The sequence below is a fragment of the Chiloscyllium plagiosum genome, chromosome 16, assembly GCF_004010195.1.
Source record: "Chiloscyllium plagiosum isolate BGI_BamShark_2017 chromosome 16, ASM401019v2, whole genome shotgun sequence".
NCBI classification, from domain to species: Eukaryota; Metazoa; Chordata; class Chondrichthyes; order Orectolobiformes; family Hemiscylliidae; genus Chiloscyllium; species Chiloscyllium plagiosum.
Window position 1 is genome coordinate 53848146 of NC_057725.1, and position 24397 is coordinate 53872542.

The 24397-nt window shown below is 41.0% G+C and overlaps 1 protein-coding gene across 4 annotated transcripts in view; it reads left to right on the forward strand.

The window, feature by feature from the left end:
* LOC122557924 (protein phosphatase 1 regulatory subunit 12A-like) overlaps positions 1 to 24075 on the forward strand; it is a 146866-nt gene extending 122791 nt beyond the window's left edge. For all 4 annotated transcript variants that reach the window (XM_043706146.1, XM_043706148.1, XM_043706150.1 and 1 more), the window contains 12 exons: positions 751 to 849; positions 1850 to 1940; positions 2493 to 2660; positions 4956 to 5091; positions 6126 to 6253; positions 12675 to 12731; positions 14776 to 14792; positions 15879 to 16008; positions 16132 to 16236; positions 20544 to 20594; positions 22350 to 22400; positions 22506 to 24075. In XM_043706146.1, the coding sequence (XP_043562081.1) occupies positions 751 to 849; positions 1850 to 1940; positions 2493 to 2660; positions 4956 to 5091; positions 6126 to 6253; positions 12675 to 12731; positions 14776 to 14792; positions 15879 to 16008; positions 16132 to 16236; positions 20544 to 20594; positions 22350 to 22400; positions 22506 to 22592 (1120 nt within the window). In that variant the 3' untranslated portion in view covers positions 22593 to 24075. The remainder of the gene's footprint in view (positions 1 to 750; positions 850 to 1849; positions 1941 to 2492; positions 2661 to 4955; positions 5092 to 6125; positions 6254 to 12674; positions 12732 to 14775; positions 14793 to 15878; positions 16009 to 16131; positions 16237 to 20543; positions 20595 to 22349; positions 22401 to 22505) is intronic.
* The last annotated feature ends 322 nt before the right edge of the window (positions 24076 to 24397 follow it).

Below are 24397 nucleotides of genomic sequence, written 5' to 3' on the forward strand. Positions count from 1 at the left end.
CTACAAAGGAGCTGTTGGATCAAACTGTTAATAGGTAAATTCAGAATGAGTATGAGCAAGTTCTTGAGGCATCAATTGATCAGTCATGGAATGTATCTCCTGGTGAGGTAATTCTTGCAAAAGTTATGGGATCACTCAAAGAACTAAAGAACTAGAGACCGTGATAATAAATTATAGGAGCCAGCATAACAAGGGATATGGGTAGGACTTTGTAATGTATATTTTGTAATTACCTTTGGGCAATTACAGAGATGGGAGGCAAAGATATTTGAAATTAGAATTTTGGCTGAAGAAAGTACCTGATGTTCTGAGATTTTGAGGCTGTAAACATTGCTGCCATATTTCTTCCATATTGTTTTTCTTGAAAAAAAAGGTACTTTTCAGGCGATTCATTTGAAAATAAAGTCAATCAATAAAATCTATTAAGGCAGAATGTTCAATGTTGTGGAAGGTTCAAATGGAGGCCATAAGTTATGGTCAGCATGTAAAGGTACTGCACAATTTAAGACTGAGCCAGCAGGAAGGCAAAATTAGCTGGCAAAACCAGATTTGCAGCTTGGAGCTTTACTTAGAGTTAATACTGCAATTTAAAACGAGATGTGAACGCTTTGTCAAGTTTGCTCAGTATATGATATTGAGCAGATCATACTGGTGTGTCACGGACATTTGATCAGAGTTGGAGTGGCACCGTGTACATGGTGCAGGAAAAGACTCATTCATATGCCTTACTTTGTTCCTTTGTACCCTCAGCTCCATGACTCGAAACCAAGTTGGAAATGGAACAGACAAAGAAAGTAATCCGACCACACAAAGCAATGGCTCTGGCACAGAGATCCGTGAGAGACGCAGGTACCAGTTACCAAGTTATTTTTGTTCCTTTTTGGGATGTGGGCTTTGCTAGCTGGGACAGCATTTCTTGCCCACCTCTCATTCCTCTTGAGGATGTAAGGAGCTGCCTTCCCAAACTGCTCCTGAATTGCCATAGGTACACCCACAATACAATTAGGGAGGGAGTTCCAAAAGTTTAATGCAGTGACAGTGAAGCAACAGTGAAGTTATTTCCCAGTTACAGACCAGCAAGAATACACGTTGAGGTGAGATTTTGAGCTTATAGACCCACAGTGGCATATCACTGGTCTGTGGAATGTTGGCCAGTAATCCAAGAAGTTGCGAGCCACTGGAGTGCTGTCCCAAATGCTCCGTATGAAAGGCTGTTCTTGCTACCACCATCATTGGCTTTTGCTGTTGACTGGGTAGAATCCCAAGTAAATAATTGTGGATTCTATTTAAATGCTGTCAAGTTTCTGTTTGGGGTTCCTAGCCCATGAAATAGTGTGTCATGCGTAGGAAGAGTGCAACCCACTGCAATAGTTCTATGTGCCCTTTGCCTCTCCCTGGCGACTGACAGACCAAGGGATGTTTAATATTTTTGATCTCATTTTTTGCAACGTATGGTTCATGTGTGTGTGGTGCGTGTGAGAGATATATAGAGTGTGTTGCTGGGAAAGCACAGCAGGTCAGGCAACATCTGAGAAGCCGGAGAATCGATGTTTCGGACATAAACCCTTCATCAGGAATGACATATGAATGAGCAGGAAAATAGATAGGGAGACATTATATGAATAAAGGCACATATTGCACACACTGGAATCTGAATCAAACACATACTGCTGGAAAACCTCAGTAGATCTGATTGCATCTGTGAGAGAGAGAGACTGAGTTTTAATGTTTCAAATCTGGTATGATAATTTCAAGGCTGTGGCTCCTCTCCCTGGGGGTGATCTTCTTGTGAACATTGCAATGTCGGCCTTGGAGTGATTAGTGTTATGCCATGTTTCACTGTTTCCAGATCCTACCTCACTCCAGTCCGTGATGAGGAAGCTGAAGCACAAAGAAAGGCACGCTCGCGACATGCCCGCCAATCTCGCAGATCAACGCAGGTGAGCATGAGACGGTTCACATTTTCCAGCACTGGTAAAGTTTCCACTTCCTTACTCCCCAACTCCTTTGTCCTGATATTCAGTGACAGATCCAGCAATTTTTAAAATGCCATTTGGTTGCCAAAAAGCAGGATATTTAACAAAACAAAAAACAAAGAACTCTGGATCTGAAACAAAAAAAAGAAGTTGCTGGTGAAACTCAGCAACATCCATGGGGAGGAAGCAGAGTTAACATTTGAGTCAGATTACTCTTCATCGGAACACATTCAGCATCCCCCACAGATGCTGCCAGACCTGCTGAGTCTCGCCAGCAATTGATATCACGAAAATAAAAGGTTTATTTTTACACCTGAAGAAGTGTTGGAATTACATTGCCTTCGGATGTTTTTGGTTGTCCTTTGAGCCTTATCGCAGATGCAGATGGCTGTATGTGTTCAATCTCACTTCAACAGGACGATAGCATTTCACACACTGTGTCAAAGTCCTTCTCGACACATATCTTGCTGTGCCGTACCAAGTAGCTCTTCTTTATTCCCGATTTCTGTGGTACAGGGTGTGACACTGACAGACCTGCAAGAGGCTGAGAAAACAATTGGATTGAGGCGTGACAAGAAAACTGCAGAGCAGGAGAAAGACAAAGAAAAAGAAAAGGAAGAGAAGGAAGCAGAAGCAAAAGATGCAGCATCCAAATACAGATATAGTAGGACTAGTCAAGATGAGGTAAGATCAATTGCTGTCAGATGGCTGTACATGCTGCTAAAATTCTCCTGAAACCTCCTTCATTGCTATAGACATCAGTATTTCATGACGGTCTGAGCTACATTCACTTAAATCCTATCGTCACTGTACTTACTGGCCTAATTAGCTCCTGTCTGGCAATGTCTCTGGTATCAAATTGTTATCCTTGCATTCAAATCCCCTGTCCCGTTATTGACCATTTTCTCTGGCCCCATAGCACACTGAGGTATCTGACCTCCCGATTTTAGCTCTTTGAGCATCCTTGAATTAAATTGCTCCATTTTTGGTGCCCATGTTTTCAGCTACCTTAACCCGAAGCTCAAGAATTATCCCCTTTAATCTCTGAACTTCTCTTTCCTCATTAAGCTATACCTTAAAATCTGCCTCTTACCTATTTTGCTATGTAGCTCGATGTGAAATGTTCTTTCATAATTCCCCAGTGAAGGACCTAGGGATATTTCACAATCAATACCTTAGATTAATGCACGTTATTGCCAATGTTTCATTATTTATTTTGTAATGATTTATGATTTGGATACAGAACTGGCTCAAAGGTAGAAGACAGAGGCTGGTGGTGGAGGGTTGTTTTTCAGACTGGAGGCCTGTGACCAGTGGAGTGTCACAAGGATCGGTGCTGGGTCCTCTACTTTTTGTCATTTACATAAATGATTTGGATGCGAGCATAAGAGGTACAGTTAGTAAGTTGGCAGATGACACCAAAATTGGAGGTGTAGTGGACAGCGAAGAGGGTTACCTCAGATTACAGCAGGATCTGAACCAGATGGGGCAATGGGCTGAGAAGTGGCAGAAGGAGTTTAATTCAGATAAATGCAAGGTGCTGCATTTTGGGAAAACATATCTTAGCAGGACTTATACACTTCATGGTAAGATCCTAGGGAGTGTTGCTGTACAAAGAGACCTTGGAGAGCAGGTTCGTAGCTCCTTAAAAGTGGAGTCACAGGTAGATAGGATAGTGAAGAAGGTGTTTGGTATGCTTTCCTTTATTGGTCAAAGTATTGAGTACAGGAGTTGGGAGGTCATGTTGCGGCGTACAGGACATTGGTTAGGCCACTGTTGGAATATTGCGTGCAATTCTGGTCTCCTTCCTATCGGAAAGATGTTGTGAAACTTGAAAGGGTTCAGAAAAGATTTACAAGGATGTTGCCAGGGTTGGAGGATTTGAGCTATAGGGAGAGGCTGAACAGGCTGGGGCTGTTTTCCTTGGAGCGTCAGAGGCTGAGAGGTGATTTTATAGAGGTTTACAAAACTATGAGGGGTATGGATAGGATAAATAGACAAAGTCTTTTCCTTGTGGTCGGGGAGTCCAGAACTAGGGGGAATAGGTGTAGGGTGAGATGGGAAAGGTATAAAAGAGACCTAAGGGGCAACTTTTCATAGAGGGTGGTAAGTGTATGGAATGAGCTGTCAGAGGAAGTGGTGGAGGCTGGTACAATTGCAACATTTAAGAGGCATTTGAATGGGTATATGAATAGGAAGGGTTTGGAGGGATATGGGCCGGGTGTTGGCAGGTGGGTCTAGATTGGGTTGGGATATCTGGTCGGCATGGACGGGTTGGGCCGAAGGGTCTATTTCCATGCTGTACATCTCTATGACTCTATTAAGTTTATAAACTCTGGATTTGCAATGGGAAATTATTTTTTAAAGATGTTTGTTTATCTGTAGCATTTAAATTTCTACTCTGTCCCTACTTTGTACTTCTTGTGTTGCCCATCCCTACAGATCTTTATTTTTGACACCACGTTATGTAATTCAGTCTATTGTTTTCTCTTCTGTAGTTTTTCCACATCCGTGTTAGTGTTTTGAGAGGTAAAAGTTTAAAGTTATATGGATCATTAGCAGCTGGGATTCAGGTGTAGCTCAGCCATGATCTGCAAGAGTGGCAAAACACTTGGAGAGTGACAGTGAGCTAAGCCCATCCCTCTCTTTTTTCAGAAGGACTCAAAATAAACTAAAAACTGAATTCTCAAAGCTCTATCTCAGACAAGTTTTTCATTAACAGCTAATTTCCATCTATAAGAAACTGATTAAATCCATCTTTGTCACAGGAACTTGAACCTCATCTCTCTCATGCACTCACTCTTGTCTGTTCAAAGTTTGTGAGAAGATTGACTCTTGTCTGTCACTGTTCCTTTCTTATCTTACATGTACTTTTTCTGTGCTGGTTAATTTCCCTTCCTCAGCATTTAGTGTTGTAAAATACAGGCCATGCCTCAAAATGCTAGTGATTAATCACCCAGTGTTCCTTTCCCAATGCAGGAGAAGAACTGGCGGTCAAGATTAGCCAACCTACAAAAAGCAGATCTGCTGGGCCTCACCTCCTCTACAGATTCCAATCGTTCCAGTGTTCCTGCCTACACCTGCCACAATGCTGTGGAGCCACTGGACAACAAAGGTTTCTCCAAACTTCTCGAGTGTGTTAATTTCTGTGCTTGATGCCGGTCCAAAACTCAGAATGCCAAAATGCCTCACCAAATTGTCATTGCTGCAGCAAGAGAAAGAGAGAATTCAGAAAAGGGCTCAAAAAGTCTTGCAGTACTAAAGGCCATTAATAGTATATTAGGAAAACACTCTGCTTTCTTACAACATTCTCAGATCCGTGAATACAGTCTGAAACAGGAGAAAGCCTTTTTGCTAATCCAGAATGCTGTATCCCGATTGCATGCAGAGTTATCTCCAAATCTTCCATGTTGGCTATAATTGAATAAAACTAACTGTGAAAATGTGTATGACTAAAGGGCTATGGTGTGATGTTAGGTTTTAACAAATTCATCTGCATTTCCCAATGAATAGTGAATAGTCATTTGATAGTAACTGTCAAGGTTCATATATGAAGGCTGGCCATTTGGTCAAATCACCAGAGGATACCAATGCATCTGCACAGAGCCAAAGCCATTAACTTCAAGTATGGGTTGTCATTCCTGAATTTGCACTAGTATAGATTTGGCGCCACATGTGATTACTGATTTTTGTCTCAGGATTCTGCTAGTCATTGTTGTGTGCTACTTTACTTCTGGGTGGCATATACTAACTAGGATTTGCTTTATTTTTCTGTATCCTGATTATCACCACAAAAGGAGAAAGTGAGGACTGCAGATGCTGGAGATTAGAGCTGAAAAATGTGTTGCTAGAAATGCGCAGCAGGTCAGGCAGCATCCAAGGATCAGGAGAAGGACTTATGCCCAAAACGTCGATTCTCCTGCTCCTTGGATGCTGCCTGACCTGCTGTGCTTTTCCAGCAACACATTTTTCAGCTATCACCACAAAAGGTACAGTTTGTCTCTGGGAATGAGTGACAGTGGTGTTTGCTGTTTGTCTCCAGTCAACATGTGTTCTCCCTGAAAGTAGCTGGGGATTGAGTGCTGACACTGGCATCCAAGTGAAGTTCCTGAATTGTTTGTGAATGAATGGTTCGTATCTCTCCCACAGAATTGGAGAAAGCTAAAGAGGAGGAGAAGGAATCGGATGACTCATCATTCAAGAGATCTGGTACCAGGGACCGGAGACGGCCAAGAGGAAAAAGAAGATCAACAGGTGTGCATTCCATATCACAAGATGTAAGTATTCAGAGTTCTCAAGAATCCTAAGCTGTTCAGGTATGCTGTTCAAAAGAAATATTGCTAATAGATCAATACAGGCCATTGCAATTCTTCACACTGAAATCAAATATTCCTTTTACTTTCTATCTCCTTAAATCTCAAGGTGTCAACACATACTTGCAATTTGCCTATTGTATTCTCTCGGTGGCCAGTTAGCTCAGTTGGCTGGATGATTAGTTTGCAATGCAGGGTGATGCCAACAACTTGGGTTCAATTCCTGCACTAGCTAAGGCTACCTTGAAGGATTCTTCTTCTCAACCTCTCCCCTCACCTGAGGCATGGTCATCTCTCTCTCTAACAAGAGAACAGCACTATGGTCTGGTAAGACGGTGACAATTTTACCTTTTACTATACTTCCTGCTCATAATCATTCTGCTTTGTGCTAGGGAGATCAAATGCAGATTTGGTGTCTGCTGCTATGCACGACATCTCCATTCAGTACACAAGTGCTTCCCCAGTTTTCAGGATGCTTGCCATTTTAATTCCATCTTGCTCTCATGTCATGTTTCTTTCCTCAGTTTGCTACTGTACTCCAGTGAAGGCTAATGCAAACATGAGGAACAACACCTCATCTTCCAGTTTGGCACTTAATAAATTTCTGAACTTAACATTGAACTCAACAACTTCAGACTTGTGTACTCTCTCCTCCATTTGATTTGATTTTATTTTACTTGCCAAGTGCAAATGTGTAGTGTTCTTATATTTATGCTTTCACAGCTGCCCTTTATTTGACTATTAACATTTAACTGCAGATCAATGTTTTGTTTCTTTACTAAATCCATTATAACTATGATATTTAAACTCATCTGCCCTCTAACCCTGATCTTCCTATTTGTTCTACGTAACCCTCTTCACCTCTTTTTAAAAACATAAAACCAATCAGATTTCTACCTCTCTTCATTTCTGAAGAAGATCTCAATGGGCTTGAAACATTTCTTTGTTTTTCTCTCCACACCTGATGAGATTTTTAGTGCTGTTTTTACTTCAGACATGTGTTTTGATAAGCAATCTCATAAATATTTCCATTTAAACCCTGGTGCCATCGGAGTGCACAAAGAGAAACAGGATTAATATCAACGGAAAAACAGTAAGTAAAAGAGTCTGCCAGCTGAGGTATCTGAATAAATATTTTGTCCAATTCAGTAGAAAGAATGCACAGCGAAAAGGGAAAGACCAAAGAATGGCCAATGCCTTCAAAATCGTGCTAGAGGTGCTAGAAGACTGGACGTTGGCTAATGTGGTGCCACTATTTAATAAAGGTGGTAAGGACAAGCCAGGGTACTAGAGACCAGTCAGCCTGATGTTGGTAGTGGGCAAGTTGTTGGAGGGAATCCTGAGGGAAAGGATGCACATGTATTTGGAAAGGCAAGGACTGATTCGGGATAGTCAACATGGCTTTGTGCGTGGGAAATCATGTCTCAAAAACTTGATTGAGTTTATTGAAGAAATAACAAAGAGGATTGATGAGGACAGAGCAGTAGATGTGATCTATGTGGACTTCAGTAAGGCGTTCGACCAAGGTTACTCATGGTAGATTGGTTAGCAAGGTTAGATCTCACGGAATACAGGGAGAACTTGCCATTTGGATACAGAACTGGCTCGAAGGTAGAAGACAGAGGGTGGTGATGGAGGGTTGTTTTTCAGATTGGAGGCCTGTGACCAGTGAAGTGCCACAAGGAACAGTGCTGGGTCCACTACTTTTTGTCATTTATATAAATGATTTGGATGTGAACATAAGAGGTATGGTTAGTAATTTTGCAGATGACACCACAATTGGAGGTGTAGTGGACAGGGAAGAAGGTTACCTCTGATTACAATGGGATTTTGATCAGATGAGCCAATGGGCTGAGGAGTGGCAGGTGGAGTATAATTTAGATAAATGCGAGGTGCTGCATTTTGGGAAAGCAAATCTTAGCAGGACTTATGCACTTAATGGTAAGGTCCTAAGGAATGTTGCTGAAAAAAAAGAGACCTTGGAGTGCAGGTGCATAGCTGCTTGAAAGTGGAGTCGCAGGTACATAGGATAGTGAAGAAGGTGTTTGGCATGCTTTCCTTTATTGGTCAGAGTATTGAGTTCAGGAGCTGGGAAGTCATGTTATGGCTGTACAGGGCATTGGTTAGGTCATTATTGGAATATTGCGTGCAATTCTGGTCTCTTACCCAATGGAAGGATGTTGTGAAACCTGAAAGGGTTCAGAAAAGATTTACAAGGATGTTGCCAGGGTTGGAGGATTTGAGCTATCAAGAGAGGTTGAATAGGCTTGGGCTGTTTTCCCTGGAGCATCGGAGGCTGAGAGGTGACCTTATAGAGGTTTATAAAACCATGAGGGGCATGGTTAGGGTAAGTAGACAAGGTCTTTTCCCTGGGGTGGGGGAGTCCTGAACTAGAGAGCATAGGTTTAGGGTGAGAGGGGAAGATCTAAGAGAGACCTAAGGGGCAACGTTTTCACGCAGTGGGTGGTGCGTGTGTGGAATGGGCTGCCAGAGAAAGTGGCAAAGGCTAGTACAATTGTGATATTTAAAAGGCATCTGGATTGGCATATGAATAGGAAACGTTTGGAGGGATATGGGCTGGGTGCTGGCAGGTGGGACTAGATTGGGTTGGGATAGCTGGTCAGCATAGACGAGTTGGATTGAAGGGTCTGTTTCCATGCTGTACATCTCTAACCCAGACTCGAACAAAAGTCAAAGTAAGCAGCTGGAAAGTCTGCTGAGTACTGAGGGGAAAACCGCCATTTCTGAATGATCACTCAAGAGAATATAACTATGGCAAAAAGAATCTAAAGATGAACCTAATTAAATCATTCAAACATTATTCGATCAATATTGAAATTTCTAAGATGCAAAAGAAGTTTTTGAACCTTAAAATTACAAGTTTTGCAGTAACATTTAGCCAGATAGACAATAGGTGCAGGAGTAGGCCATTCTGCCCTTCGAGCCAGCACCACCATTCATTATCTTCATGGCTGATCATCTTCAATCAGTATCCTGTTCCTGCCTTATCCCCATAACCCTTGTTTCCACTATCCGTAAGAGCTCTATCCAACTCTTTCTTGAAATTATCCAAAGTCTTGGCCTCCACAGCCTTCTGGGGCAGAGTATTCCATACACTCGCCATTCTCTGGGTGAAGTAGTTTCTCCTCAACTCTGTTCTAAGTGGCCTACCTCTTATTGTTAAACTGTGTCCTCTGGTTCGGGACTCACCCATCAGCAGAAATATGCTTCCTGTCTCCAGAGTGTCCAATCCTTTAATAATCTTGTACGTCTCAATCAGATCCCCTCTAGCCTTCTAAACTCAAGCGTATACAAGCCGAGTCGCTCAGCGTAAGATAGTCCCGCCATTCCAGGAATTGACCTCGTGAACCTACACTGCACTTCCTCAATAGCCAGAATTTCCTCAATTTCCTCAAATTTGGAGACCAAAACTGCGCACAATATTCCAGGTGCGGTCTCACCAGGGCCCTGTACAGCTGCAGAAGAACCTCTTTGCTTCTATACTCAATTCCTCTTGGTATGAAGGCCAGCATGCTATTAGCTTTCTTCACTGCCTACTGTACCTGCATGCTTGCTTTCATTGACTGATGTATAAGAACACCTAGCTCTCGTTGTACTACCCATTTACCTAACTTGACACCATTTGGGTAGTAATCTGCCTTCCTGTTCTTGTCACCAAAGTGGATAACCACACATTTATCCATATTAAGCTGCATCTGCCATGCATCCGTCCACTCACCTAGCCTGTCCAGGTCACCCTGCATTCTCCTAACATCCTCCTCACGTTTCACCCTGCCACCCAGCTTTGTGTCATCAGAAAATTTGCTAATATTTCTTTTAATACCTTCATCTATATCATTAATGTACATTGTAAAAAGCTGCGGTCCCAGCACTGATCCCTGCGGCACACCACTGGTCACCACCTGTCATTCCAAAAGGGAGCTGTTTATCACTACTGTTTGTTTCCTGTCAGCCAACCAATTTTCAATCCATGTCAGTATTTTGCCCCTAATACCATGTGCCCTAATTTTGCTCACTAATCTCCTATGTGGGACTTTATCAAAGGCTTTCTGAAAGTCCAGGTATACTACATCTACTGGATCTCCCTTGTCCACCTTCAGAGTTGCATCCTCAAAAAATTCCAAAAGATTAGTCGAGCATGATTTCCCCTTCATAAATCCATGCTGACTCTGACCTATCCTGTTACTGCTATCCAGATGTGTCGTAATTTCGTCCTTTATAATTGACTCCAGCATTTTTCCCACCACTGAGGTCAGACTGACTGGTCTATAGTTCTCTGTTTTCTCTCTCCCTCCTTTCTTCATTTTAATACCTATTTGGTCAAAACGCCAATATCAGTGCACCGTCATCTCTAAGTAAGAAAGTTGAGGTTGAGAGCCATTTTGGTGCAACACAAAGGAGTTTTGATTATCATGTTTGGGATGTGATATTAAAGTGAGGCTCTGCCTGTATGTTCATATGGACATAAGGGTTCAGTTGCACTATTGCCCATGTTCTGGGTAGCTGCTCTCTCCTATCAGAACCAGCTGTTCTAGTCATTGATTTGGTTCCTTTTTGTACAATTTATAATCGCTGCCACGTTCGCCAACCTTATAGCGGGCCACGTTAAAAATATTTTGCTTGAAGTGTCATAAGGGCTTGCTTAGGTTCTTCGTAAATACAATTTTTTTTTTCTCTCTATCTTTACCTAAAAGTCCGAGCCCCTCCAGATGTTCTTGCCTTGCACTTCAGTACTTTTGCTGAGAGCTTATTTAGTTGGAGACAGATCTGATGGTCTGATATAATGCTTAGAATTACGTGGATGTGTCAATAGCACTTCGTGAGCTGAATAGATTAAATTCTTCTCTTTCGTTTCTTTGTTGTGCTTATTTCAAGTAATTTGTCTTGAGTACAGGTTTTCAATTGTTTATTCAAACCTACACTGGGAGAAGGGGTAGCTCGAACAATTCAGAGGAATCCAGGAGATGCAATATATTCATACCATTTGTTTACCACATGGGCATCTCATTATTCAAATTCCAATTTTGCACCATACAAACTGAAGAAACAGATGCCCATTCGAGGTCAGATATAAATATCATTAATGTTTTCTTCACCCAGTCAAGGATCATTTGGTCTGGTACTGTTTTTCCCCATTCCTTATTAGTGTCCGTCTCCTCCTTGTCTCTAAATTGCTTCTAACTCCAAGGCCTTTGTTCAAATATTTTGTCAACGCTAATTTGTTCATACAGATTCCTTTTGACCCCTCTAAAGTGCACAAGGTTCATCAGTACAAGGCTCTGCTCTTTAATTTTACTGCAAATATAAGAACCACTATGTGACCGTTGTAGCCTCATTCACTCACAGTTTTGTTTTAGGTATTTAGCTATTTTTCAAAATTATTTGAAGGAAGTGTGGATTGCAAAGTTTGAAAGCTTTATTCACGAATACATTTTGGAAAATGCCATGTGAGAGGAGAAATGATTTATTTCAAACAGGTTAGATTTTACTAATTAAACACCCATTCTATCCTTAAAGGATATGTGGGCAGTAGAGCAAGTTCACAAATTCGTAAGTATGAAATTATAATTATCAGGAAAGACTATGCCGGTTGGGAAAAGAGAAGACCCAGGGAAGAGGCCTTTGACAGAACTTAAGGGTTTGATAGGGCAAATGTGGAGAATGTGTTCGAGATTGTGGGAGAGATCAAAACTATAGGTCATAAACATAGCAGCCAATAGGGAATTCAGGAGAAACATCTCTATCTGCAGTTTTAAGAATAAGCAGCTTGCTGTAATGTGGAGCCACTGAGGCAAATAGCATCAATGTACTTACAGAGATGCAAAATAATTGAATGGGTTAGTATTAGAATTAGATAACATATTCTGAAGGTTGGCTCTTGTGGAGCAGGAAAGCTGGCATAGATACCTGTGCTGCATGGTATGTTTCTGAACTGTGGATAAATGTAATCTTTAAAATCCATGATACTGTTAACTTCTCTGAAAATGGAGATGATTGATTTCTGTGCCAACGCACACAGATTCCAACAGTACTGTGTTAACTCCTCATTACTGTGACTTTGTGCAGAATGATAGGGTACACTCAGTCCTGTTTGAAAATTATTTTAACAGAGTCAGCATTGGAATTCTTTCACCACTGTGTGGGCAATCATTCCTCACTTTGCTGAGATGCCGAAGGGAGTAAAGATTGCCTGGGCTATTGAGCTCAGTGAGTGGAAGAAATTTAAAATGTCTCACCATATCTGTACTGGAACACTAGTGCTGTTCACATAAGGAGTTTTGAATTTGAAAGTGGACTTGGCCAATCACTTGATGCTGTTTCCAAGGATCTGATGATATGCTTAATAAATGCTCTGTCTCTCTAGGATGACAATGACCAGGATAACTCTGGTGACGATGTGGTGGAATCTGAAAAGAGGCAGGTATGGATCAGGCACCCATTCAGGCTGCTAACACTGCAATACAAGACTAACTTAAAGTAGCTGCTACTGCTGTGTGTTGGACCATTTTCTGATATATTAGTGCTCTAAAGGGAGGTGTCTGTGTTAAAGATCGCACGCTATCTTATGCTCTGTCTTATTTCATGCCTGATAGTCTCTCTGCTCAGCCTCTCCACCACAGTGATTATTATGGGACTGACCAATCTACAGACAAATGATACACGGACATGAATTCAAATCTTAGTATAGGTCTCCATAAGAAATTTTAAATTCAGTTAGTTGAAAACAAACCTGTTTTCATATTAGTATCTGTAATGGTGTCTGTGAAATATCCAATTGTGATAAAATTTCATCTAGTCTGTTATCTGGTGTAATTAGACATGTGATTTTAAACCAGCTGTGTGATAACTGCCCTCTGAACAGGCTGAGCAAGCTATTCCATTTTTCAAACCACTAAAGAACCATAAGAATAAAACCAGACTGCTTTTCCAACTGAAATACGAGACATTACTTTGAAACAAGCCCAGTCAACCGGGCAAAGTTCTTATCACTAACATCTGGGGACTTGTGCTAAAATTGGGAGTGCTATCCCCCAGACTATTCGAGCAGCAGTCTGACATAATCATATTTACCGAGTCATACTTTACACACAACATCCCAAACGTCACCAACCCTTGCTGTGTTCTGTCAGCAGGACAGACTCATCGGAGATGGCAGCACAGTGATGTCTAGTCAGGAGGAACTTTCCCAATAACGTTTCCTGTTGCTGTGCAGACCTCTGACGTTTGGGCTCAACAATAGCTCCAGCAAGCAAAAGCTGTGTGTGTGTTGATCAGTGTGTGTGGATCTTCCTATTGGCTTCACAATTTTGAGAAAATGTTGGTGAGGAGGGAATGGCCTCGGGAATTTTAAATGTCGATTCTGGATTCCATTAAATCTCATGGCATCAACTCAAATGTGGACAAGGGAATCGACTGATCACCTCCTACAACTTTCAGCTGAGGTAGTCCTCTGTGCTGAACATCACTTGGAAGAAGCCCTGATTGTAGCAAGGGCACAGACTTCAATTCCCATCACTAAGACTGGCCTTGTAACACTGCTACCGACTGAGCTGACAGAGTTATGAAAGCCATTACTGCTTGTGTAATGCAGTGGTGGAGGAAGCAATCAGTGGGAAGAAACTCATTGACCTCAGCCTCACCATTCTACTGCATTAGATTCATCTGTCCATACAATATTGGCAGGGTTAACCACTGCATAATTCTTGTGGTGACAACATTTCAGTTTGCAGATGACGCTAAACTTTAAAGGTCAGTGCATAACTCCAAAAGCTCTCTCAAAATTGATTTCCCTTACTCTGGATTATTGTGTGTCATTCCCAAACACCATCCTGAACCTGATGATACAATGATCGCTGACTCTAAATACTCCTCCACTGATACTTGATCCACTCACCACTTCATTACCAAGGGCATTGAGTGTCACCTTGGTATTATTGTTAACTCTGTTTTTTTGAAACATCCACAGATGCTGCCTGACTAGATGCATTTCCATCATTTTCTGTTTTTCAGATTTCAGCATGCACAGTGTTTTACTTTTGTATTGTTGCTAAATTGTTAGGATGGGAGTTAATAACAGTGTGTAGGATAGGATAGAGGCATTTTATTTGAATCATTTGAAGTATATGGAGGGTGGGTTGTTGGCAGAGTGTTGCAATAATGTAGTTTGATGGTGAGTCCAACCTGAATGAGAATTTATATGGCAGTTCAGGATGTAGATTGATAGTGGTGCATTCGGAATGCATAACATTTTCAGCAACGAGTCTTAGCCAAAGGCCTCCTGAGGATTTGTAGGAAAGAAATTGTTAAAGAACTGGAAATTATGGCACCCCAGTAACAGTGAGAGATACTTAATAAATTGTATCAATTCAAATGGGGGTCTCAATAGGGATTGTTTCTTGCTCTTAAATTATTGTTCACACTATTTATTTATTTATTTATTTTCTTATTCTCTTTTTCTTTTGCAGATTGATTATCTAACCAGGTAAGGATTCCATCTCCTTCATTCCTCACCTTGCCTTAGCCAAGATATATTCTATCCTCACTTAACACTGACAGATATTCTACCAAGTTGGGATCACTGGCTCATGTTTCCACTTCCAAGTGAAGGTTAGCCCAGGTTAACTATAGAATCCCAATTGCTGTGCTAGATGAGATTCCTCAGGCTCATCAGAGAACCTGGACTGAACAGCAGCGAGCCTTTGGGGTCTTCAGCATTGATCAGCTAATGTAAACTGAGTAGTCTTTCATATACTCCATTATCCTGTAATAGGTTGCTCTGCTTGTGTATTTCAATATCACATTGGGTAGTACATTTAACTATGAGTTCTTGGGGGGATATTTTCACAATGTCCATGATGGCAAATCTTTGAAGACCTCCATTTTGGTGACCATTAATCAATGAGTTGAAGGCCTACAGAAATCTTGGTTGAAGATTTGTGAGAGTTCTGATGGTTTCTGAAATGGTTGGGATTTATACATTGGTTGTTTGAATCCTGATGAGAAGTTAAACTAGCTTGGTTATCTTGTGACTAGTCTTTATAATAGAGGAACTGCAGCATGATCTGAACCAGATAGTTCCCCTCATTATACAAAAATAACAAATAGAGCAGCCATGTCAATAATGTGGTCATAGGTTTGGGAGTTAGTTCATTCTAGCACATATCACACGTATTGACAAGATTACAACATACCGAGGTGATGTGTAAATGGCAATAAAATAAATGGTACAGTTTTAGAAGGCCTGTTTTAGTAGGAAATATATAAATAGTTTTGAAGTGTGCACCTGGCATTGGAACACCTTATTCTTTTGATTCCTGCTATTGTCAAAGTTTGGAGCTCTACAATGAAGAAAAAGCAGGAGATTGGCACTTAGTAATGATGCCTGTTTGAAGAACCAGTGGAAGTATAATTGACTGACTACACCTTAAAAGTTCTTTGATTCTGTTGCAGTTTGTATAATCTGGTGACCAGATCCACTGTCAGTAGTCTCAACACATATAAATGTGGGTTGAGAAAGTATATTTAAGAAGTTGCTACTTTATTTCTGTCTCTCCTGCTTCATTTATAGGGGATATACCTCAGGAAGTAGCCAAGGGCATCTTGCAAACAAAGAGGGGTTTTCATACTCGGACACTAGCTTGCAGCCTACTCAAATAGGTCAAGGGGAGATTGAGACCGAGAAAAGAGGCTACAGAAAGGTAAATCTGGAGCTTTGACTAAATCTAATTCTGCTCAAGTAGCATCCCTGATGTAATGTTGTACTATGTTGCTGATCAAAAATGTTGTTTAGAAAACCTCATCTCTGTTTTTCTATGTAACAGCTGTATGAAGAGCTTCAAAGAAAGAATGTCCAACTTCGGGACCAACTGCAGGAGGTGCAGATGCAGATAGCACAGACAAAGCTGGAGCTAGAGAAGGCCACGCAGGTATGAAACAGTCCCCTTAAAATGTACCCATGGATAGAATTAATTGTTAAGGGTCAGTGTGATTAATGCATCATCAATCAAATCAGGACGAGATCAATGAATGCTGTGTTTTCAATGTACATCTCCAGAATTGGTGGGGGGTCACTTTGCACCAGCATTTCCAATTTTTTTATTAACTGTCAACACACAGTTTTGATAACTTGCGTGTGTTTGAAACATGTCTAACCTCGCCGATTAATTCATGCACTTAAACAGCTTCCTTTTCTGAGCCCAGAATCATGCTACAGTGAGGGAATGTACTTCCTTTTTACGTGCAGTGATCACAGAATTACTTTCTACTTTGGAACATATGGAATTTCTAGGGTTAAAGAAGTCTTTAGGTACTGCCAGAATTGATACAGATGCTGCCTTGGAGATGTTGGGCTCCAATTTCTTTGATTCTCATACGGAGGGTGGATTTGGCAGCAATTTGATTTAAAGCATCTGCAGGGACGTAGCAAGTACAGAGTAGGTTCTTAAAAGACACACTTCATCCTTGCCCCGTAACCATCCTCCTCAGGGGAGGTCGCAGTTTCCAAAAACCATGCACTTTCAATCCTTCTGAAGGAGGAAACAAATCCAGGAATCTTTAAGAAAAGGCAGCAGGTTGTCACCTCAACACCTTGGGCAAAAAATAACAGAAGCAGACAGCTCACTCGCCCCATCCTGGGAAGAACAGTTGGCAAGTTGACAGGCCAACAAAAAGCCTTCTCAATGGCCATAAAAGTGCTATAGGCATGCTCAATTGAAGCTGAGTTGGACATCTGCCCCTTGTTGGAGAAAGGCCCACTGTACGGAGCTGCCAGTCAATCAGATTGGCCGGCAGCTCTTGAAAGCCCAGTGGGCACTGCAGGGATGTAGGCAGGCAGGCCAACAATGGAGGCCCAATGGATGCTAGAGTGATGTAAGTTAGGGGGCAGTTTGCGCTGGTGGGTGTTTGGCATATAAGAACGAGGGAGGTGGGATTTTGGGTTTTAAATTTCATGTCGGAAGGAAAGAAGGGGTTTATTTCCATCAGTGTGGGTCACTGTATCCCCACTGTACAAAGGGCACACAGCCCCTCACCTAGAGGATGGTATCTCCTTCCTTTGATTTTAAATACTGTGTAAAAACAAGAGGAAACTCCACTCCCAGCCACCTGTCCATGCCGACTGTATCATGGATGAGCGTGAGATAGAGATTAATATATAAATAATTGTTTGTTTACCTGTAGTGGGCAGGTACCGATTTTGGAGCCCACCATCTTCTGTTTAGATTAGATTAGATTACATTACAGTGTGGAAACAGGCCCTTCAGCCCAACAAGTCCACACTGACCCGCCGAAGCGCAACCCACCCATACCCCTACATTTACCCCTTACCTAACACTACGGGCAATTTAGCATGGCCAATTCACCTGAGCTGCACATCTTTGGACTGTGGGAGGAAACCAGAGCACCCGGAGGAAACCCACGCAGACACGGGGAGAACGTGCAAACTCCACACAGTCAGTCGCCTGAGGCGGGAATTGAACCCGGGTCTCTGGCGCTGTGAGGCAGCAGTGCTAATCACTGTGCCACCGTGCCGCCCACGGTTATGAGACTGAAACTGAGCCTGAGACATGCAGCACTGCATGGAACTGAATAAAACACACTGCTGGATTGTTCAAATCAATTAATCAAATATCTTCTAGGAGTCTGAGAAGGGCTGTGATTCTGTACAATCCCACAAAGTTTCTACAATGGTAATTTCCTGCATGGTAAGTCAAAAGAGGTCAGAAGCATAAGGTGGAGCTCAGTTATGAGACTGAGCTCAAAAGTGGTTAGGAAGCTGGTGGGCTGGGCACCTGTCCTGTATCACATGTCCCCCATGCCAAAAGCACATACTGTGAGGATATATAAAGTTCAACTGTTTGAAAGAGAAGTAAGATATTGTTGAGAAATATTGTAACTCAGAGAATACACTGGAATAAAATACAATTCTAGACCCATACAAGAGTAAAAGAGGCTCATACCGTTTAAAGTTGAGAGAAATGAGAAGTGACCTCATTGAAACCTCTAAGATTCTGTGCATCTTTGACAGGGTAGATACAGAAAAACTGGTTTCCTTGCTGGAGAGTTCAGAAATTGGAGCCACACTCTCAGGGTTCGAGACTGAGGTTAGGGAGAATTTAATTCCTCATAGGATTATGAGAATCTTTGGAATTCTGTATCCCAAAGTGTAGAGGATATTCAATCATTGAATATACTACAGGTGAGGTCAGTGTATTTATGGAAAATAAGGAACGTGGGATTGGTTGGAGAGTAGAGTTGAGGTTAAAGTTGTGAATCCTATTAGTTGGCAGAGCATTCTCAAGGGCTGTCTCGTCTATTCCCATCTTGTTTCTTCTTAAAAAAGCAAATTACTGCGGATGCTGGAATCTGAAACCAAAACAGAGAAAATGCTGGAAAATCTCAGCAAGTCTTGCAGCATCTGAAAGGAGAGAAAAAAAGCTGACGTTTCGCGTCGAACTGACCCTTTGAGATTTTCCAGCATTTTCTCCTTTTTGTTTCTTCTTAAACTCATTTGCTGATCAATGAATATGGTGTTGGGTTTTCATTTAAGCTGATGACTGGATGTGCTGTGATGGTGGATACAGTTAGGCGTCACAGTAATTGTAGAGCCACTTATGAAAGTTCAAAGGAACAGGTGGGAAACTTGCAAATTTTAAATAAAATCTACCATTTGTAGATTGAAATTGGTGCATTTACAGGCTCCACCTTATGTTTCTGACCTCTCTTGACTTACCATGCAGGAAATTACCATTGTAGAAACTTTGTGGGATTGTACAGAATCACAGCCCTTCTCAGACTCCTAGAAGATATTTGATTAATTGATTTGAACAATCCAGCAGTGTGTTTTATTCGGTTCCATGCAGTGCTGCATGTCTATTATATTTTCTCCTGAGGTGCTGTTCTGACATGACACATTTTGTGATCCTTGACTGATGGCACCAGTGTCTTTGGTTGCCCTCAATCTATTCATCTAGTTATTCAGGGCCAGTTGCCCTGGGTCCATCTGCCAGACTAGTCAGAACTAAGCCATTGAAGGGATAACAAAATATTGTAGATGCTAGAAATATGAAATAAAGCAAAATGCTGGAAGTACTCAGCATAGGCAGCATGATGTGGATAGAGAAACCAATAAAGGTTTTTGACAATTTGTCCAAGTTGTGATAAACCTAAGTCAAATCAATGACTGAAATGTTGATGATTTTTTGTGGATGCTGCCTAACTGGCGACTGTTTCCAACATTTCCTTTTTTTTAATTATCTTGGAAATAAGGCTGGTCTGCAATGCCAACTTCCAGGCCTCTTAACATCCACCAACATGACACAGTTGTGATGGCCTATAGTGCTGCCAAGTTAACGAATGAAATATTTTTGTTTTCACAAACTATGGTACTGTTGAAAAGAGTTCATATGGGTGGGATCCTTGCATTTTTGAGAATCTACCACTTTAGAGGAAAGAAACAGAAGTCCTTTAGGTATCAGCCATAATTTATTTGATAGCATTCTTATCTCTGAACCAAAAGGTTATTGGTTCAGGTCCCATTCCAGAGACTTGAACACAATCGAGGTTGCACTTTTGGCAGTGCTATCGTTTGAATGGTTCATTAAACAAGCCCTGCCTATCAGCTCCAGGCAGACATGCAAGATGCCTTGGCACTTTTGCACAAGAATTGACAAATTCTCCTTGTTGTCTTAGACAATATTTGTTATTCATCCAAATCAATGAAACAAGACTGTCTGGTCACCAACCTGTTGCTTTGTTACAGCTTTGTGTTTGCAAAGTGGTTGCCCGCAATACAGGAGTTACTATGCTTCAGAGCTTCTTAATTGACTTGGGATGGCCTGAGGTTATAAAAGGCACTAAATAGAAGGCGCTTTTTCTCCAAGACTTTGTGTAAATCTTTATCCTCCTTCAAAAATGTTTTGAAGGCAAACAGTATCTTATTCACGTGGGTTCTTTGCTTATAGATAGATGTCACCCATGAAGAGAAGCAAATGGCATGATGCTAGAAGATAGCGGCAGGAAACAGCAAAGGCAAACTGAGCTATTAAAGGCTTCTGCCATTGATGTTCTCCCTTGCAAGAAGTTTTACTATCCAGAACACTAAATCTAAAAATAAAATTAAATAAACACACCATGTCCTCATTATTGCTCAGTCTGTGTTAAATAGAGATGACTCTGTTCTCATACTTACACTATGACTTTTTTTGATCTGTCTATTTAATTGTTGGGTTTATAGATGCAAGAAAGGTTCGCAGACAGAACTGTCCACTTGGAGATGGAAAAGAAAGTGAGTAGAGGATCCCCAAAGTAATACTGTGAACAGATACGGAACACTTGTAATTAAGAGAATGGGTATGGGGTGCTGGCTGATGTTGGCAATTAGTGATCCTGAGAACGTTATAAACTAAGAGATGATGCTGCACATGTACATGAAGAAACAAAAACAAAATACTAGATTATTCAAAATAAGAAAAACTAAAACAGAAAATGCTTGAAATACTCATCAGATCAGGCAGTCTCTGTCAAGACAAACAGAATTAACATTCAGACTGATAACTTTGTTAGAACTGTTAGCTGAATTGTCTCTGAATCCACTTCCAATCCACATCAGAAGCTGATCTAGAATCCTAGAATAGAATCAGAGAATCCCCACTGTGCAGATAGAAGCCATTTGGCCAATCTCCGAAGAGCATTCCACAAGACCCACCCTATCCTGTAACCTTGCATTAACCATGGCTAATCCACCTATCCTACACATTCCTGGGCACCATGGGCAATTTAGCATGGCCAGTCCATTTAAGCTGTAAATCATTGGATTGTGGGATGAAACTGGAAGACTCCCGCACAGACATGGAGAGATCATGCACACTCCACACAGACAGTCACCCAGGGGTTTAATTGAGGGGCCAAATTACTGATTCCAGCTCAAACTTTATTTGCATGTATCTTGTTAGAGGAAACTGAAGGGCAGAAGTAAATTTTATTTTTAGATTAGCAAGATGTTATGAGTGTTGTACCTCAATCTCATCTGCATAAATCATTTGGGCAAATTACTAGAAGTTAGGAGACATGGCAGACTTAAAGGAAATGTTGAAGAGTACAGACATGTAAGAAGGTGCATGACAAATATAGTTCGCAATGGAGAAGTAAAAAGCAGAACATTTTGAGTGAATAAATATACCTTAAATTATGTTCTGAGAGCACGAAACAGTTAATTAGACATGTTGATCTTTAAAAGTTGGAAAACAAAAAAAAGTAACTTAAAAACAAGAAATAGAATTTAGTATTTATGGATATTTTCTAACTAACCTATTCAATGATGTTATTGTATGCCTCAAGAGCAGATGGGACTTGAACTCAGGCCTCGTGGTCCGAGATAGGGACACTACCCATTGTAGTATCCCTATATTTATGTAAAAAACATAGAAAATCTAAATATCAAAGCAAGGAATTGATGCTGAATTTGTGCAAGAAATTGAGTAAGGCCATGTTTAAATGTAATATGTACAGTTCTGGCCAATCTGTCCTAGAAAGGAGTCATAGAAAAGGTACACTAAAAATTCACCAAAGTGGTGTTTGTCGTAAAAGTGTGTGTGTTTGGGGAAGGGAACAGGGTTGCTGCAGGATTCAGGGAGGTGCTGATGTTTTTCTGCTTTTTCAATAGCAGACATTCTAAGGTGGATCTTGTTCACCTTTGACAATATTGAAAAACTACAAAAGGATGAATTTGATTTCCATTGGTTGGTGCATTGTAACATATGGAATCATCATGGGGGGGTTATTAGAAATATATAGTATTTTACCACAAGTCAAGACAGAAACTGGCAGGCAAGTTACATGGGAATTGGATAAACATTCGTCATAACTAATATGTAAAATTTATGGTGCATGGGCATAGAAATGACATTAGAATAGAGAGTTCCATTTGATGAGCTAGCACCACACACAGAGACAATGGGCTGGAAAGTCTTTATTTCTACAAGACTACTTATTGACTTAATGCTATTCATGCCTCTGCATTGATTCAGACTTCTTTTAACAGGAGCGGAAGGCTTTAGAAAGAAGAATTTCAGAACTTGAGGAAGAATTAAAGGTTTGAGGCTTTTTTCCCTCCCTGTTGCACATTTATTTTGAAACAAATGGTTCTTGTTAATGGTCAATACCCTAAACATGAGCTTTTTAAAAAATATTTTTCCAGGTTTTAACAGATTTGAGAGCTGACAATCAAAGACTGAAAGATGAAAATGGTGCACTGATTCGTGTCATCAGCAAACTCTCCAAGTAATTGGCGTTTACGTCAACACTTGCACAAAGCTTTCCAGAGTGATGGGATGTACTCCACAGGTCTCCATGTCTAGATGCTTGCCTCACCTTCTTTACCTGGAGGGAATGCTAATCAAGCCACGCCTATTGCTGTTACAATAGCACCTGGACTACTGCCCCCGGATAGTTTTGAAAGGCATGTTCAATGAAGTCTATAAACGATGCTCATAACTGGTACATGTATCGACACACTGCTGAGGGACAGTGAGGAATGGTTATTTCGGCAGCCCATGATAAATACAACTGTCCCACTCCCCACACAAGGACATTCTACATTTACCTGACTTTGCTGATGAGATTATAAAAAGGGTGCTTTGCTTTGCTCATTGTTTGTGAGCAGTTGAAGAAATGGATGTTCATGGATCAGATTCAGAGCAAGGCAGGTCTGCTTGACTGACTCTTCCTTTTGCATTGTTTTATAAGGGAATAGAACAGAACAAGACTTAAAGCCATTTTTAAAAAATTCCTGCAGTATTTTTTGGATCTTCCACCAAGAACACATTTACCAAAAATTCATCTTCACCAAAGATTCCGACCTAACACACAAAACTTAACTTTCCTGGCATGCACAGTCTTTCATTGATGAAATGCTCTGCAGAAGTGGACTTAGAAGAAGTGGTTAAGATGCCCTTACATCCTTGTCAAGAACCCTTTGCCTCCCAAAAATAAGATGCACTTAGATTTGTGATCCACCTTAGTTGATCATTAGCCCTGCTGACTATAAGAGAGGCAACAAAAAAAGAGAGAAGAAGAGACAGCCATTGAGGGTTACTTTTTAACATGAGGGGTTGAACCCAGGCAGTGGCACCATACGTAATCGAGTATAGTTTAAAAATAGCTTGAACGTCAGAGTCATTGTTTAGACTCTGGTATGTGGGTTTGAAACTGCAATAGCATAAGAGCAGCAACAGTTGAAGGAATCATCCTAACATGGAGAGATTGTGAAAGATGTGATACTATCACTGGAGCAGTTAATGCTGCTGCTGCTGCTGCTGCTGCTAATTGTCAAGGCTTTCCTTTTTTATCAGGGGGATGTAGAAAGGGTAAAAAGCTGCACCTACATCGGTACATGGAAGTGTTTCTCAGTGTGAGCACTCAGAGTTTGAATTGCACTATATTTTTCTGCCTGCTAACTAGTTGGTTTTGATCTCTCCCCGTTTCTAAAACAAAAAAAAACTGCCCCCAATTTTAAAATCTCTCACCTGCCCCTCTCTTGCCAAAAATAAATCTTCTCAGGTCTTTCCTGTATCCTGTACCAAAATATCAGCTATTCTGAACAATCAGCACTTTCCACTTTCTTTGCCAAAAGAAAGAAACACAGAATGAGCAATATAAACAAAGTAGTCAGAATCTAAAGTACCATGGTACCAAAGAAGTATGTGTGTTTACAACAGTATATAATTTGCAGATCCTTTTATAATACAGCCTTTCGTACTGGTGCTGATTTAAAAAAAAAAGCCCTTCCTTGTGGTGCTATTGAAGAGCAAACGTCTACAGTCTGGGCTCTTACATTGCTCCACTTGTAAGGGAGACTACAACCCTTTCCACTTCCCTCAGAAAAATCTCAAATTTCTGTGGTTATTATTGAAAGCGTGAGATAGTAAAAGCATTAACAAGAGAATTAGTTGGTTATTCTGCTTTTGGTGTTGACTAAGGAAAGGATGCAAATCAGGGCACCAGAGAGAAGTATATTGCTCCTCTTTAGAAATGAATCTGGGATCTTAATCTCCACCAACATAGGTGACTACATACTTGGTTCAGTATTTC